The following is a 16,276-nucleotide window of genomic DNA, read 5'->3' as shown; positions in this document are numbered from 1 at the left end:
CTTTCATAGGAAGATTGTGAATTCCCCAGCATACACAAGGTGTGGGGTGGGTAGTGAAGATTCGGGTCATGTGTTGTGGAGTTGTAAGAAGAATAAAGTTTTTTGGTGTTATACAAGTTTTGTGGCACATATTCAGGCCCATGGCATGTCTTTTGCTAATCTCTTTCAGTTGGCTGCAAAGGAGCTCTCACATGACGACCTGGACCGTTTCGCTTACTGTGCGTGGAAAATCTAGCATATGTGAAATGATTTTTTGCAAGGAAGAATTACAGCTGAGATTGTGGTCTTCGTGGAGCGTACAATGGAGTGGCTAGTATAGTACAAAAATTGCATGGAGATATCAAAACCTGTTGTTTCTCCCCTCCTGGTTTAGTGGATTCGCCCACCTTATCACACCCTTGTGCTCAACTGTAATGGCGCCGTAGGAAAGGAAGGCTGACTGGGGGGTTCCATACGGGACTACAATGGTTTTTTCCTATGTGGTTTTGTTGCTACAGGACCGGCGGGTTTGGATGTGATTGGAACTGGGCTACCAGCCATAAGGGAGGGACTCCTTCTAATGCGGGCCACAGGAATTAGTCGTTTTGTTATTGCATCTGACTCAAAGGAAGCTGTGAGCATGCTTAAGGAAAGGAACACTTGGTGAAGCAATATTGGGAACGTGGTGGAGGATATTCGCCTACTCATGGTGGACTTGGCGGTTTCAAGAGTGCTCTTTCAACTCTGGTCCGTCAATGAAGTGGCACATGCATTGGCACAGTTTGGATTAACAGAAGGGACTACTTTTGTTTGGGAAGATGTCGCTTTGCCTTGGCTGGAGTCAAGCCTTGCTAGAGATATGGAGTTGGGCTAGGTTTTTATGTATTTAGTTCATGTCGGAGGCGCTGTGACACTCTTTTTCCTTGGCTAGATTTTTCCCCTTGGGGGTTTTTAATGGCAAGATTTTAACGAGAGCACCTTTTATGCTCTGCTGTTATGTATTGATGTATTGGCTATTTGTGCCTTATGTTGAAGGTTAATGAAAGTTCCTATTGATTTTTTATATAAAAAAAAAATTTCAACTGAAGAAAAGAAGAAATATAACACCAAACAACTAGACCCACTTAATAGCTAAAGACTTACGTCATAACATCAAATAAAGTATACATATTAAAGAAAATATATCAACTCATAGATAAAATCCCGATAATCTCAATACTATGAACAATCTTATTCAACAATAATCAAAGAACAACAATATAATAGAAAAAAAGTAAAGGGAAACACGCCTGGATTCTAAGTTTCCAACAAAAATTCAACACGCTTGCAATAGATTAATACATGTATACCCGCATATCAGACTTCATCAACAAATAATAAAAAATTAAAACAAGAGCTTTGAAAAATCAAAGGATGCAATTAGTCTTCACCTATACAACTATTACATCATTTATATCTTTGAATAAAATATCAATATTCTAATTTTTATAACTAATTGGAAGGATTCATGGGTCATTACCTATGTTCAAATATTTGAAAAGATAAAATAAACAAACAAAATAGAACAAAAATCTCACTGGAACAGGGACCCTCTTTAAAGAAGAACAACCAAGTCAGCCTCAACTGAAAAGAGCAAAGAAATCCCTAAATTTAATCTCTCTCTCAATTTGAATTAGCAACCCCAATTGAGAAGAGCAAAGAAAACTCCCAAATTTAATCTCTCTCTTCTCTCTCAATCTGAACTAGCGAACACGAAAATCACTACCACACATCCCTCCAACTCCACTGGTTCTAAGGAAGAATACAATTCCTTCTTCAATGAAAAGAAGAGGGAAGAGATGGTCGGTTTGGAGGAAGCAGAGAGAGTTTAAGTAAACAATTGAAGTTTTTTTATATTTATAAATATATATATTAATAGTAAAAAATTGAAGTTAAAAATTATATTTAAGAATAGTATTGGCAATTGAACTCGTCAGTGACAAGATTTAGCTTCCTGGTGTCTAAAAATTTAAGTGCTTAATATTTTCGCTTCCCACGCTAGAAGGGACTAGTGCAGTGGCTTACTGGTAAATTTAGTAATGACAAAAGATTTTGTCAACATTATTTAGTAGTTAAAATCATTTTACTTCGCCAGTATTGTGTCCCAATACTGGTTGAATTGCTCTGTTGCTAGTATTAGTCCATCGGTGTAAGCTAAAATTGTAGTAGTGTTTAAAATTATTTTATTTTATTTTTATAATTAGGAAATTCTAGTGGGGTAGTGTTGGGTTCTTCTATTTTTTTTGTTTGATTACAAACGATTTTTCACTTTAATTTAATCTAAATGAAGAGGAGGGAGGAGGATTTGAACTCGAGTGTGTTTTTTTTTTTTTTTTCCTACTGAGCAAAATGATTATGATAAAGAAAATTTTTAAGAAAGTAGCAAAAGAAATAAAATTGGTGGTTTTTTTTTTCATTTTATTTAATTTTCGTTAAATTGGTTGGTTGGTTTGCATTGATTTTGAAATTTGAAGTGTTTTGGTGCGAAACTGGCCGGCGCGCGATTGAGTCGAAGCACGGAAACCCACCAAACCCCCAAAAAAGGCAACTGCCTAGCCTAGCCGAGCCGAGCCAAGCCAAGCCAAACAGCACCTGTTGTAATGGATATTAATGTCAAGGACAGACCAATACAATCGTCGAGATTCTGAATTATGACGCGAACCATACGGACCGGAAGCTGACGTGGCAATCAAGAGGCGGAAGCAGCAGATCAAACGGCTGAGATTAAATAAAAAAACCAACATCCCCAATCGAACAGAACATGGGTTGAGTAGGAGGATTTGGAGAAAAGGCTGTCAGCCAGGTCACCCTATCTTTTCTCGTGGTCGAAATGATTCTTCACCCAGAAAATAAAATTCCAAAAAAATTAAAATTTAGAAAAAGTGGAAATAAAATAAAAATATGCAACATTTAATTTGGTCCAAATTTCATGTGCATTTCAAAACCTGGAGCTATATATATATGAGCCTCTCTCATTACAGGCTCACCCTAATTTTGCTCTGTTTTCATTTCGACCATTTCTAGTCAGCCTTGAAGAAGAGAGAGAGACACAGCCAAGCCTTCGTCTGCGAGGTTGGCTTGGTTATTCTTCATCGTCGTCTTCGATTGTCTTCGTCTTCAAGGTAATCTGAGTGGATCTCTGCAATTTCTGTGTGTTCGTAGTTTGAAATTCTCTGCGTGTTGTTTTTTGTTTGGTGAAAATTGAGCTTGATTTGTAATTGACGAGTAGATTGGAGTTCATTTGTGTCTGATCTGGAAGATTTGCTGCCGATTCTTGTGTGTTTGTGATTGTTGGAGTTAAATCTTGGACGAGCTTAGTGATCTCTAGTCTCTTTGACCGATCGCTTTGGCAGATTGTGATTTTGAATATTTCTTTGTATTGAGGTGGTTTTGAAGTTTGATCTGGTGCTCTCTTCTTTGGATCTAATGCTAGTGATCTGCTTTGTTTTGCATATCTCTGTTTTTCTTTTCTTTTAGATCTGTATATCTTATTTAGTTGGAATTTGATATGCTTTGATTTGTTCATATATTCAGTGAAAGCATTGAATTTGAACTCTGATGGTTGAGATTTAAGTCTCATGCAAGCCTTTTTCATTGCCTGTGGAAATTAAAAACCCAGGATAAACAGTGTGTTTGAAGTAGGTATTAGAGTGAGCTGTTCTGAAAAAAAAAATTTATTTTTATTTTGCTGATTGAGCATTGTAGTAGCAATCTATCTAAGCCATCGGGATAATATGGAAAAAGTCTTTTTTATTTATAGTAGTGATGGTTTGATTTTGTCTTGTTTGCTTTTGGCTGTTTATGATGAATGGGATCTAAAACTTTAGGCAGTATTCATCAGTGTGTGTTGTGTATTGAATTGAATAACATATTGTAGGAGTAGTGTGCATGAGGTTTTTTAAGGTGATTCTTTATGAATGAAAATGTAAGGGAATTATAATGCACAAAGGAATAATGAGAATGATTACCTTTTTGTTATACACGAACTAAATTAACTGACAAGATATTTGATAGTGAACATGGCATGGCATTTTGATCACTGATATGGTTTCACTTATGTAGTATGTTTTTGTTGTATTAATTCTGTATGTCTTGGTTTCAGGTTTGTAAAAGATGGCTGATACTGAGGACATTCAACCCCTTGTCTGTGACAATGGAACTGGAATGGTGAAGGTGAGTGTCATTTATTTGCCTCTTTTGTGTTCTTTGTGCATTGAAGTTTAATTGAAGCTTTAATTAAACCATTGTGATATAATATGACTAATTATGCAGGCTGGATTTGCTGGTGACGACGCACCCAGGGCTGTGTTTCCTTCTATTGTTGGTCGACCACGACACACTGGTGTTATGGTTGGTATGGGTCAAAAGGATGCCTATGTAGGTGATGAAGCCCAATCTAAGAGAGGTATCCTTACCTTGAAATATCCCATTGAACATGGTATAGTAAGCAACTGGGATGACATGGAGAAGATCTGGCATCACACTTTCTACAATGAGCTTCGTGTTGCTCCTGAAGAGCACCCAGTTCTTCTTACTGAGGCTCCTCTCAACCCTAAGGCTAACAGAGAAAAGATGACGCAGATCATGTTTGAGACCTTCAATGTGCCTGCTATGTATGTTGCCATCCAGGCTGTTCTCTCTCTGTATGCCAGTGGTCGTACAACTGGTTCGTATAAACTATTTGCTGAGTCTGAATCTTGATATCTTATCATTATTGTTCTGGCATTGAATGAGCTTCCCATTGTACAGGTATTGTGCTGGACTCTGGTGATGGTGTGAGTCACACTGTGCCAATCTATGAAGGTTATGCCCTCCCTCATGCCATTCTTCGTCTGGACCTTGCTGGTCGTGACCTCACAGATGCCTTGATGAAGATTCTCACCGAAAGAGGGTACATGTTCACCACCACTGCTGAGCGGGAAATTGTCCGTGATATGAAGGAGAAGCTCGCATATGTTGCCCTGGACTATGAGCAAGAACTTGAGACTGCTAAGAGCAGCTCTTCAGTAGAGAAGAACTATGAGCTTCCCGATGGCCAAGTAATCACAATTGGAGCTGAGAGATTCCGGTGCCCAGAAGTTCTCTTCCAACCATCACTCATTGGAATGGAAGCTGCTGGAATTCATGAGACTACCTACAACTCTATCATGAAGTGTGATGTGGATATTAGGAAAGACCTATATGGAAACATTGTGCTCAGTGGTGGGTCAACTATGTTCCCCGGTATTGCAGACAGGATGAGCAAGGAGATTACTGCTCTTGCTCCAAGCAGCATGAAGATTAAGGTTGTGGCTCCACCAGAGAGAAAGTACAGTGTCTGGATTGGAGGGTCCATCCTTGCATCCCTCAGTACCTTCCAGCAGGTGATTATCATTGTCGTGTCTCTTATTTGTTTATGATTTCCTTTCCTTCATTTTTTATTATTCCTATGCTATGTATAGTTTTTGCTTGAGACTGATATGCTTTTTTTTTTCTTTTCTTGCAATGGATTAGATGTGGATTTCCAAGGGTGAGTACGATGAGTCTGGTCCATCCATTGTCCACAGGAAGTGCTTCTGAGTTCTACAAATGTTTTGATGGTGAGTTATTTTTCAATTTAGTTGGATTTTCGTGTCGTGTCATGTGAAGTCAGTTTGGTTGGCAACGATATGTGTTGAGGTGGGGTCAGTGAAGGACGGAGTAGATTCTGATGTTGATGTATCATAGCTTTTCATCCATGTGAGAGGCTTTGCTTGCAATGGCAATGTTGTTCTGTATATGTGGTGGGCAGAAAATCAGTCGAAATCCATCCTCGCCTTGCCTAATCTTTGGTTCAACCATCTCTTTCAGTAGGATGTTTGTAGCAGGAGAGTGATTGGGATGCTTTTTCTTTTTTTTTTCCATTTTTCATTTTTTCCTTTTTATTTCCCTTTTGTTCTATATTTGACGGTCTTTTTTCCTGAGAACATTAATATTAATAGTTTTATTGTATCTGAAATTTTATGGTAGTGTCAGTTTGTGGTCATAAACTGCTATGGAAATTATATTTAAATACTGGCTTGAAAGCTTGAGAGGAATCTTTGCTCTTCTGTGCTTTGAATTGGTTCTTTTGAGGTGTGTTGGCGTTTTGTTTTTGTTCTTAGTCAGGGTTTTATTTTGTCAAGTAATCCTTGGCCTCAAACGAATAGATGGCTTGTCGTTTGCCAATTGTATGCGAGACCTGCCAAGGGTTTTATTTCTTAATTTTTTGTAATTTTGTCTTTATACGTAATTCACTTTGAAACTACTTGTGTACCTACTACCACTCAAATATTCTAACAAATGCAAAAAGAAAATTAAAAATAAATAAATAAATAAATAAATAAAGATGAGAGTTGGTACTAGAACATTTTGCTAACTCTAACTTAACCTAAAAATCAGGCTCCCTTCGAGTATGTGGTAAATAAAGTAGAAAGATCTGAACCGCAACAAGGCATTTATTCCGTGAACATGACCAGCTAACTTCTTTTAGTTCCCAAAAGAAACCTCATTTTCACTTGAAAAGCTACTTTTGCTCTTTTCATCTTGCTTCAACCTTTGTGAGAATGTGAAGGTGAAAATGTAAATATGAGTTTCGAGCTTGGTTATAGAGGGGAATATCAACTTCTTTCACAACCTAACCAAAGAAATTTGAATCCTTACTCTACTTCCTTTACAAGCTGGATGCATGATCTCTTCCTCGAATCAAAGAGTCAGAGTATGGCGATCTCTACAATACCTATATTTTTGGGTATAAAGGGAGTTTATGTAGCGATGATAGGTATCAGAAACGGAATAATTTTTGTGTGTTGGGATTTAGATTTAGAGTTGATGAAGTGAAAAACTTGTTTTGGAGGAGGGCACGGTGTTGGCATCAAGATCCTAAATAAAAGTGAAGAAAATGTAACGGCCATTTGTATTTGGATTTGAATATCAAATATTATTTCCAATTTTTAGCAAAACAAATTATTTGTATGGATTTCATTTCAGTAGAGGATTTCAAATAAGAAATTGAGAAATTTTAATGCCACCTCTCCTTTAACTTTTAACGTGAGAAGTCTAGCTCAACCTAACATGAACTGACTGTTGTGAGGCCAAAGAATTTTTTTAATTAAAATTTATTTTCTGACTAGATGTTATGTTTCATAATCTACATCCCAATCATCAACTTCTTTGAGCTCTTAAACCTACTATCACTTTAACAAAGTGAACCTTAACCATTAAAGGCATAAAAATTCACATAAGTTGATGAAAAAGCTATTCGTAACTAATGGAACATAAAATCGTCTCTTTAGAGCGTTCAAATGAGACATGGTTCAATAATTTTTCATTCTCCACTCTAGTACAATCTTTAGTTGGATTGGCTCTGGTTTTTGGTGTGCTCTCCCAAGTGGTCATGAGATAAGCCTCCATGGTACATGTGTGTGTGAGTTTCCCCCTTCCCCTTCTTTACTAAAAATCCTTCAAATTTTAAATAGCTTCGTGCTGAATACTATAAAATTTGGTATTTTCTCTTGGCGGTATCTCTCAGGTGCGTGCCCTCTAAAATTTGTTGTGTGCGCTGAAGTGTCCGCCCCTCCCCCATCTTAACTAAAAATTCTTAAAATTTTAGATAGTTTCGTGCTGAATATTGGAATTTCATATTTTTTTTCTTGATGGTGTATCTCAGGTGTATGCTCTGTAAAATTTGTTGTGTTCTCTTGTTGGGGCCTGATTTTTACATATTAAATTAATGCCCATTTGGGCCAAGTCGTGGCTTGGGTTTTCGTTATTTGAAATGGATGGATTCTTTGGGCTATTTTAAATGGCTAAAAATGGAATTATCTATTAATTCATAATTACCTAGGAAATCAAGGATAATTCATGCTTTTTTTTTTGGGCGCAAATCAATTAGATAATTGATTTTAAAAGATTATGATCTGATCTTCACAAAGGCGTGACCTAATAGACTATGATCTCTCTTGATAGGGTAAAAATCACATAAAAGGGAGGAGATAGCTCACGCCAATGACACAAATTTTCAACAATCAACTCGATACAAATCCTAATCCCTTTCTCAAGGCTAGCCAGTTTATTGATAATTTCTCTGCTAGATCTCTCTCTCGTATCAATTTCCAATTGATTTGCATCAATTGAAGGCGTTGTGCTTGACCATAGTGCAAGTTATGACATCATTTCTCGACTGTTATCATTTCTTGACCATAGTGCATCATTTGTCTTGAGTCATGAAAAAGAACATGGAACTAGTTTTCCCATTCAATTCGAAATTGTTTGATCAAAGTCAGTTTCTTGGTGCGTAAGTTAATTCTTATTCAAGTCTACTAGGGTTTTACACTACTAATAGTGGCAAGCTCGCAAAGTCATACAATCTCAAGCCTACTCTCTCCAATGCTTTCACCGTCCACAACCGGGGACTTGACAGGTTGGGAGAGGAGCTCATGTCTTGGGGAGATGTTCACAGTTTGGGGTTCTCTTTTTAGGTTGATGTACTGTAATCATAATAGTATGGCGGATGGACAATTACTGAAGGGCAGTTCTGGTAAGTTGGATGGTTGCAGTCAATGCATGAACTTATTTTCATAGGTGTGTGCGATCATCTATAGAATAACCATTATATTTAACCCCAATTAGCGTAAGAAGGCAAACAAAACAAAACCAATTAGGTAACAATTATACAACTCCAAGACAGGAATGCTGTTTTATAAATTTCACTGGGTGTCTAAGCAAATTAAATCTTCTTTACTACTTCACAACCACTAGCAAAATCACGATGCTACAAAATGAAAAAGGGGGAAGCACACTCCTCACTAGTTTTCTGCACCTGAAACCGCACCCGCAAATCAAATAGATAAGAGCAGTAGATCGATTATTGTACTACCATTCGAACCTTCGCTACCTTAGGCATGTCATCCATCAATAAAGTTGGGGCATAGCCTTCATGCATTTACTTTCACTTTCTTCATCAGCTTTATGAATTCCCCAAAAGCTGCAGTAAAAAATTTCCGTTAATCAATACTGGTTTCGTAATGTCATACAGTATGCATGCACCATCAGAAAGAAATGGAAAAGGGTGTGTAGGGCAAGAAAATTAGCAACGAAGAAGACGAGGAAAAAAATCACATGCTATGAGCTCTACCTTCCCCTTGCACCAGTGTATTTGATAATTGTAAAACAGAAACATAATTCACATTACCATAATCTGAATCACGAGGTCCTGGGGATGCTTCAGGGTGGTATTGAAGAGACATGATGTTTTGTGCAGGATAGGCAAGACCAGCACAGCTTCCGTCGTTGAGATTGACATGAGTGACTTCTACACCTTCTGGAAGTGAAGCTGGGTCAACTGCATAGTTGTGGTTCTGCCATAAAGAAAATGCAGAAAAAGTTTTTGAATTCATAGATGTAACTCATATGATTAACTACAAAAAAAAAAATGGAAAACAAATTCTAGCACAACAAGCTTAAGACACAATATACAGTATTACCTATCACTTGGCATGCTTACTTCAAGATGCCAATTGAGTTCTTTCAAATTTATTCAAATATAACAGTACTCAAATATTGTCACATTCTATTTAAAAGAAACTTGTGTGATTTAGTTACCTGAGCACTGATCTCAACATGTCCACTACGAAGGTTACGTACTGGATGATTTCCTCCATGGTGACCAAACTTCATTTTAAATGTTTTACCACCTAATGCCTGGCCAAGCAATTGATGACCCATGCAAATTCCAAAAACAGGAACCTTTCCAAGTATCTCCTTGACTGTTTCAACAGCATAAGGAACAGCAGACGGGTCTCCAGGGCCATTGCTGAAAAGAACCCCATCTGGTTTCCTCTTAAGAATCTCTGATGCTGGCCATGTTGAAGGCACAACAGTAATTTTACAGCCATGGGAAGCCAAGCGCCTAAGTATGTTATGTTTGATTCCAAAATCATATGCAACAACCTTCAATCCATACACAGAAAAACAGTATATTAAGACCGAACTACCAACATGGCAACATTGGGGCAACAATTTAGTAATTCAAAATTCAAATAGAACTTTATGAGAACTTACATGAAAAGCCTCTCCATCTCTTCCACTGTAGTTAAATTCCCACTCTGAATTTGTTTTATCCACCCATTCATAAGGTTCCTTGCATGACACACCACTTATTAAATCGACCCCTGCAAAATTAAATTAAAACCATGAGCCTTTAGCTGTGCAATATTTACCAACTTCTTTAACTAACTCCATGAGATCCTTACCCACAATATCCCACGAACGAGACATTTCTAATAATTCCTCATCTGTTTTCGACTCTTCTGTGCTCAAAACACCAACAAGGCTTCCATCTTGTCTTAGTCTGCGGGTGATAGCACGTGTGTCAACATCATCTGTTATATAATCAGCCAGCATCAAAAGAAAAAGTCAGAAGTTGCACGGATAAAGCATATCAGACCAATTAACATGATTCAGAAAAAGATTAGAGCCTGATTAACTTACAAATTCCCATGATATTCCTTTCGGCTAAATAATCACCAAGTGTTTCTGCACATCTCCAATTTGAAGTACTGCAAAACATGCAACACAATAAACAAAACCAATTTACTGAAAAAAGTGAGCTGAGCTAATCAGAAAAGTTAGCAAAAGGAAGCATACCTGATGCTTATACTTCTGATCACTAGACCACCAAGGAAGCATTGGTTTGATTCTTCATCATCTGATAGGAAACCCATCCATATGAGAATTCACATATCCAAGTCAACAAAATTTTTAAGACACAGAAAAAACCAACCTACCAAAATTCACACCAGTATTTCCAATATGTGGGTTTGTCATCAGGACAAATTGACCAGCATAACTAGGGTCTGTAAGAATTTCCTGATACCTGCATATGAATGTAGAATGCCCATATATATCACACTCCATGTATGTTCTTAGCAACTCTAGAAACATTCAACCCAACCAAAGCTGTGGTAACTACTTCCATTCATACAAGCACTTGATCTTCTTTACCCAAAGTGTGATTATCTTCACGCCCTTGGGGTTAGCCCAAGCGGAGACGGTGGGTGGATAATGAGTTAGGATTTGGACAGGGCAAGGGTTTTATTCCCTCCAATGTAACAAAATAACAATATTTATTATCTTCACTTTCAGACGGAAGAAAGACAGATGTATAATATTTCAATAAGTTGGCCAGGTTGTACTCAGACGACTCAATAATTACTCAAACATTTAGTGACTGACTTATTTTGTAATTTGACTAATAGACGGTATCCATGCAAGTTAACATATTCACACATTTTGAGGTGGAGAAACCATGGCTTGTAGGAAAGAACATTTCACAACTATGTAATGTGCAGGAAGGTACTTGGCACTTAGTTTGACTCATTTGAACGACAATTGCTAGCCAATGGTCTATGGGCCCAACAACACCCTCCTTTCCCTTAACAACAAGTGTGGTGGGTGTGTTTCAGGATTGAGTGCCTGGTATGTGTAGTTTACCTATTAGGAAGTAGGAAGAAATTAAAAGGCAATGCCATCCAGGTAAGAAGACATGGAGCCTATATATCTCTTCTACCAATACGAGGAAATCATGCATGTTTGTTGGCCCATAGAATAGTTGGGAGTCAACTATTACTGTTGGTTGAAAAAATTTATTAAAAAAAAAAAAATACAAAATATATCTACATGTATAAACACAGAGGAAAACATAAGCTGCTCATTCAACCTGCCCAAACTCCTGTGGCCTGGGCCGCATAAATATCAACACCAGCTCCACAATAATCACTCAGATTCCATCTATTTTGCACCTAGGAAGGAATAAATCAACTAGTCTGAGAAATCAAAACACGCCACGACATGTAAAATCAACCTCTCCATATTCCTATACCCTTGGGCACACAAATATCTATTATTTATTTATATATACTCAGAAATCCCACCATCCCGCTTTGCTCATTTGAACTCAAAACTGGGGCCTCATGCGGAACCCAACAATCGTTGGGAGGCAGGAAACTCTAGCAAATAGCTAGGCTATCTTGATGAATCAAACCCCAGACCACGTGGGGGAAAACCACAGGCCTGACCACTCGACTATAAAAATATGAACATCGGCACCAAGGTAATGACTCAAATTCCGTCTTTTTTTGGTCTTTAGAAATGAATCAACTAAATCAGGAAAAGGAAATGATACCATAGTAGGGAAGTAATTGCTGGAACAACTTAAATTGCAATAGCTTTCAAAAAGACTAGGAAATACTCGTGCAAGTAAATATACTGCTCAAGTCAATATAGGAGGGTCCATGGTGAAAGGTTGAGAAACCCCTTGTATTATAGCAGCTAAATCCCACAAGAAAGAAAGTGACATGATAGTTGACATGTTAAGATAACTTCCTGGAAATGCAACATTAAGTCATCTTACCCAGTCAAGGACGTGTTGAATACAACTTCACCAACTTGGGTTCCTGAAGCACCAAATGACTTTGCTCTCCAGATTGAACCATCTTCAAGCACAAGTCTAGCATCTGAAGTCTTCCAAGGTCTCTCTGACAAACCTAAATCATAAAAAATAATATGTAGAGATCAAAGTATAAGGAGCATGCTAAGATTTTCATGTGGAACAGCGATGAAAAATACAAATGAGAAGGGAGAAAGTTCGGTATTAAAGATTAAAAAAAACATTGCAATATTAACCCCGTATTAGTAAGGAACTAACAACATCTAACATTATAAACTCTTGAAACTTCCCTTAGAATGTAAAAAATCCTAATATGCAACACATATGATGCCCAAATTTGCAGTTCAACTGATTGTTTATTCATCCAAAACATGTTTTCTGAACATAAGAACAAGAATTACATAGTTGAATGACTTGTGGATTGTTTAACCAAACAAAACCATCATATTGTATATTTATTTTCAATTAAAATTTCCAGGGCACCCAATCTACTTGCCCTTCAATACAATTACTGTGAAATTAACTGTCAGTGCATTAAATATAATCTTTAAAAATTAAAAAAAAATTCAGATAAAGAACATTTCAACCCTGAGGCACACTAATGGGCTGGAACAGTTGGCATAACCAAGAACAACAAATGAAATGAGGGGAATGAAAGAGTACTCGCAGTACCTGGGACCGCGTTTGCGGTGGCGGAGGAGCATCTGAGAGTGCGAACCCTAAGCTTTGTAGGGTTTGGAGACTTTGGAAGAATGAAAGTCGACGGGTTTATTAGAGCTAAGTTGAAAGCAGCTGTGGCCATTCTCTTCTTCTTATCCTCTCTCTGTGCCTGTGATGGTGGTGGTGTTTCAGAGAGTTCAGGACTGAAGTATCAGAGAGATTCGACCAAAGAGAAAAAGAAGTTTCTTCTGACAGCCAAAAGATTGTAGAAACTTTAATGTCCAGGCCGCCGGCAGCAGGAGCAACGCTACGCTTTGCTTTAATTTTTTGGGGCATTTGCTAGCTCACTTCGTTTATGTTAACAAGGTTTAAAAACTTGGATGACTAAAAAAAACCCTCTATTCGGTTTTATAATTTTGGGGTTTTTTTTCCTTCTTGTGAAATTTGCTAAAATAGCTCTTTTTTCACAAATTTTATTCTAAAATACCTCTTGCATTAAAGAGGTAGGAACAATAAGAACATTTTCGCCCATTTGTCATGCCAAAAGGTAAGGGGAGGTAAGTGTTGTTACTATTCATATGAATAGTGCTTGTCATAGCAATTTTTTTGTTGGTTTTCCAGTCATTGCCATGACAACTCAAGGGTATTCACATGAGATATCATAAAAATAATTTGTATAGAGGTTTGGTATGGAAAGTGAAGAATATGGCTAGGTATTTATAAAAATAAAAAAATTCTGAAATTGTTAATTTTTTTTTCAAAATTTGTTTCTATTTTCAAAATTTGTTTTCATTGCTGACGTCATAGACCTCAGGGGATAGCTCGAGTTGTTCTTGCCTTCAGGCCTGTCAGGGATTGGTGGAGCCCACACCTTGCCTGGGCTGTTTTGTACCGCTAGAAACAGCTTGAAGGGCCCAGGCCCCTTGATGCCTGAGCTGGGTGGTGTGGTGGAATTGCTCTAAGGAGACACTGTCTGAGATAGGTGCTATTATAGAGTAAAAAGAGTGTTGATTTTCCCACTTCCCTTTTGTCCATTTACACTCCCTTTTATTTTTTAAAAATACTTTTTACGAGCATTTCTACCCATTTGTCATGGTCAAAGGCAAGGGTTGTTACTATTCATGTGAATAGTGCGAGTCCTTGCAAAAGGCAAGTTGGGTTTCCACCTATTGCCATGGCAAAGGGCAATTATTATTCACTTTAAATTTATTTTATTTTTTATACTTAACGATTAATTCGGATAAGATTTTCAGTTGTTACGTGTCAATATTTATTATAAAATTCACATTGCATATTTAGATAAAATTTTCGATTGCCACGTGTCCATATTTATTATAAAATTCACATTTCAGATTTTGAATAAGATTTTTAATTGCTACAATTGACAGCAATTATCCATATCCTCTATATCCTTTTCATTTCTCATATTTTACAAAACACATTCTACTTTCAATGTCTTACACGAGGAGGTTGTTGGAGAGGGCCGAGCGAGAAAATGAAGAAAGAATGTGTAAACGTGCTGAAGAAGAAAGGGAGTGGCAATCAGATGATGATCAAGTGCCATGGCAGGGGGTATGCTCGATCAATCAAGCCAACACCACCATGGTTCACAACCCGACCATGACCCGAACATGGAAAGACGTAGGCACTCTCGAGGTAAGAATCTCTTGGAAGATTACTTTATTCCAAATTCGTTGTGCTCTAGTTTTGATTTTTCTAGGGTGATATAGAATGCAGCCCCATTTGTTCAATAAAAACATGAATAATGTTTGCAATTGCTACGCATACTTCATTCAGAAGTACGATGCTACTCGGGTTTTAGGTCTTCTTATGGAGCAAAAACTTACAGCTTCTTTACAGATGTTGGCGTTTGGTACATCTGCATACTAGGTGGATGAGACTGCTAGGATGAGGAAATCTACTATCCTAGAGAGATTGGTTAGATTATGTGATGCAATCGAAACTATCTACACTAGAGATTACCTCCGCAAACCTATGCCTAGGACCTCCAAAGGCTTCTACAAAAAGCCGAGGCTTGAGGTTTCCCAGGCATGATTGGAAGCATCGACTGCATGCACTGGCAGTGGAAGAATTGCCCAACTACTTGGCATGGACATTATGAGAATAGGAAGGGCAAAAAATGTATCATTCTGGAAGTCGTTGCATCATTCAGTACCTAGGTTTGACATGCCTTTTTCGGAGTTGTGGGATCTCAAAAAGACGTTAACGTACTCGGTCAATCCCCGGTGTTCAACGATGTGTTGAAAGGTCAATCTCCTCAGATTACGTATGAAATCAACAATACCATCTACTTAGGTGGCTACTATCTAGTAGATAGAATTTACCCGAAGTGGACGACATTCATCAAAACAATTTTGCATCCCCAATCGGAGAAGGAAAAATACTTTGCTACCTATTAAGAGGGTTATAGGAAAGATGTGGAAAAATGTTTTGGTATCCTCCAAGCTCGGTAGGCAATCATTAGGGAGGTTGCTTGTATGTTTGATGAAGAGGTGCTTCGGAGCATTATGATGACGTGCATCATCCTCCATAACATGATTGTGGAGGATGAGTATGATTATAATGAACAAGAGATGTTCGAACCCGTTCCGATGAACACGACATTGACAATAATTTATGAACGGCCTGTGGGACAAATGGACAACAACTGGAGCACAAACTGTTGATTAGGGACAGTCATTATGACAACCGTATGATTAACCGTTACATGGAAATACAATCTTCTTATGTTCACGAAACACGTCAAGTTGACTTGATGGAGCACTTCTGGGATCTGAGAGACAATCACGGTCAATAAAGTCAAGTTTAATGCTTAGTTTTGAATTATGCTTTGTTTGTGTTTTGTTTTGAATTATGCTTTCTTTGTGTTTTGTAATGAATTATGTTTTATTTTGATGGATGCAATATTTTTAAATAAATAGCTATATTATTGAATGCACTAATTCAATAAAAGAGTAATACAACTAATTAAGAAAATAGCAACTCTATCAATACAACTTAATGGTTTTCATTATTTAACCAATTCGTGTTGCTAGGTCCAACGTCAAGAAAAATCATTTTTCTCATAACATCCCTTCGTTCTTGCTTCCAAAATGACTTTGTTTCACTGGACATATGGCTTGTATCCATGGC

General features: G+C 37.5%; 2 protein-coding genes across 2 annotated transcripts; one reads left to right on the top strand and one right to left on the bottom strand.

Moving 5' to 3' along the window:
- The first annotated feature begins 2,998 nt into the window (after positions 1–2,998).
- On the top strand, positions 2,999–6,086 carry LOC117629987 (actin-7). Its single transcript, XM_034362677.1, has 5 exons — positions 2,999–3,140; positions 4,121–4,191; positions 4,291–4,684; positions 4,768–5,381; positions 5,512–6,086. Exons 2-5 carry the CDS (start codon positions 4,132–4,134, stop codon positions 5,575–5,577), a joined length of 1,134 nt encoding a protein of 377 aa, XP_034218568.1. The 5' UTR covers positions 2,999–3,140; positions 4,121–4,131; the 3' UTR covers positions 5,578–6,086.
- Positions 6,087–8,613: 2,527 nt separating this feature from the next.
- On the bottom strand, positions 8,614–13,490 carry LOC117632330 (carbamoyl-phosphate synthase small chain, chloroplastic-like). The gene is made up of 10 exons (XM_034365775.1): positions 13,136–13,490; positions 12,428–12,560; positions 10,803–10,891; positions 10,663–10,723; positions 10,507–10,574; positions 10,269–10,397; positions 10,078–10,187; positions 9,619–9,966; positions 9,209–9,374; positions 8,614–9,001 (listed from the first exon to the last, which is right to left on the bottom strand). Exons 1-10 carry the CDS (start codon positions 13,263–13,265, stop codon positions 8,952–8,954), a joined length of 1,284 nt encoding a protein of 427 aa, XP_034221666.1. The 5' UTR covers positions 13,266–13,490; the 3' UTR covers positions 8,614–8,951.
- Between the last annotated feature and the right edge of the window lie 2,786 nt (positions 13,491–16,276).

The sequence above is a fragment of the Prunus dulcis genome, chromosome 6 (assembly GCF_902201215.1).
Source record: "Prunus dulcis chromosome 6, ALMONDv2, whole genome shotgun sequence".
NCBI lineage: Eukaryota > Viridiplantae > Streptophyta > Magnoliopsida > Rosales > Rosaceae > Prunus > Prunus dulcis.
The sequence above is the reverse complement of the archived record's forward strand: the minus strand, read 5'-3'. Positions and strand labels throughout refer to the sequence as shown.

Excerpts from the sequence above, each read along its gene's own strand:
- LOC117629987 (XM_034362677.1), top strand. The coding sequence starts at position 4,132 with ATGGCTGATACTGAGGACATTCAACCCCTTGTCTGTGACAATGGAACT. Across the intron at positions 4,192-4,290 it reads ATGGAACTGGAATGGTGAAG|GCTGGATTTGCTGGTGACGA; the intron begins GTGAGTGTCATT and ends CTAATTATGCAG. Across the intron at positions 4,685-4,767 it reads TGCCAGTGGTCGTACAACTG|GTATTGTGCTGGACTCTGGT; the intron begins GTTCGTATAAAC and ends CCCATTGTACAG.
- LOC117632330 (XM_034365775.1), bottom strand. The coding sequence starts at position 13,265 with ATGGCCACAGCTGCTTTCAACTTAGCTCTAATAAACCCGTCGACTTTC. Across the intron at positions 9,375-9,618 it reads ATGTTGAGATCAGTGCTCAG|AACCACAACTATGCAGTTGA; the intron begins GTAACTAAATCA and ends TCTTTATGGCAG. Across the intron at positions 9,002-9,208 it reads ACCTCGTGATTCAGATTATG|CTTTTGGGGAATTCATAAAG; the intron begins GTAATGTGAATT and ends TTTTTACTGCAG.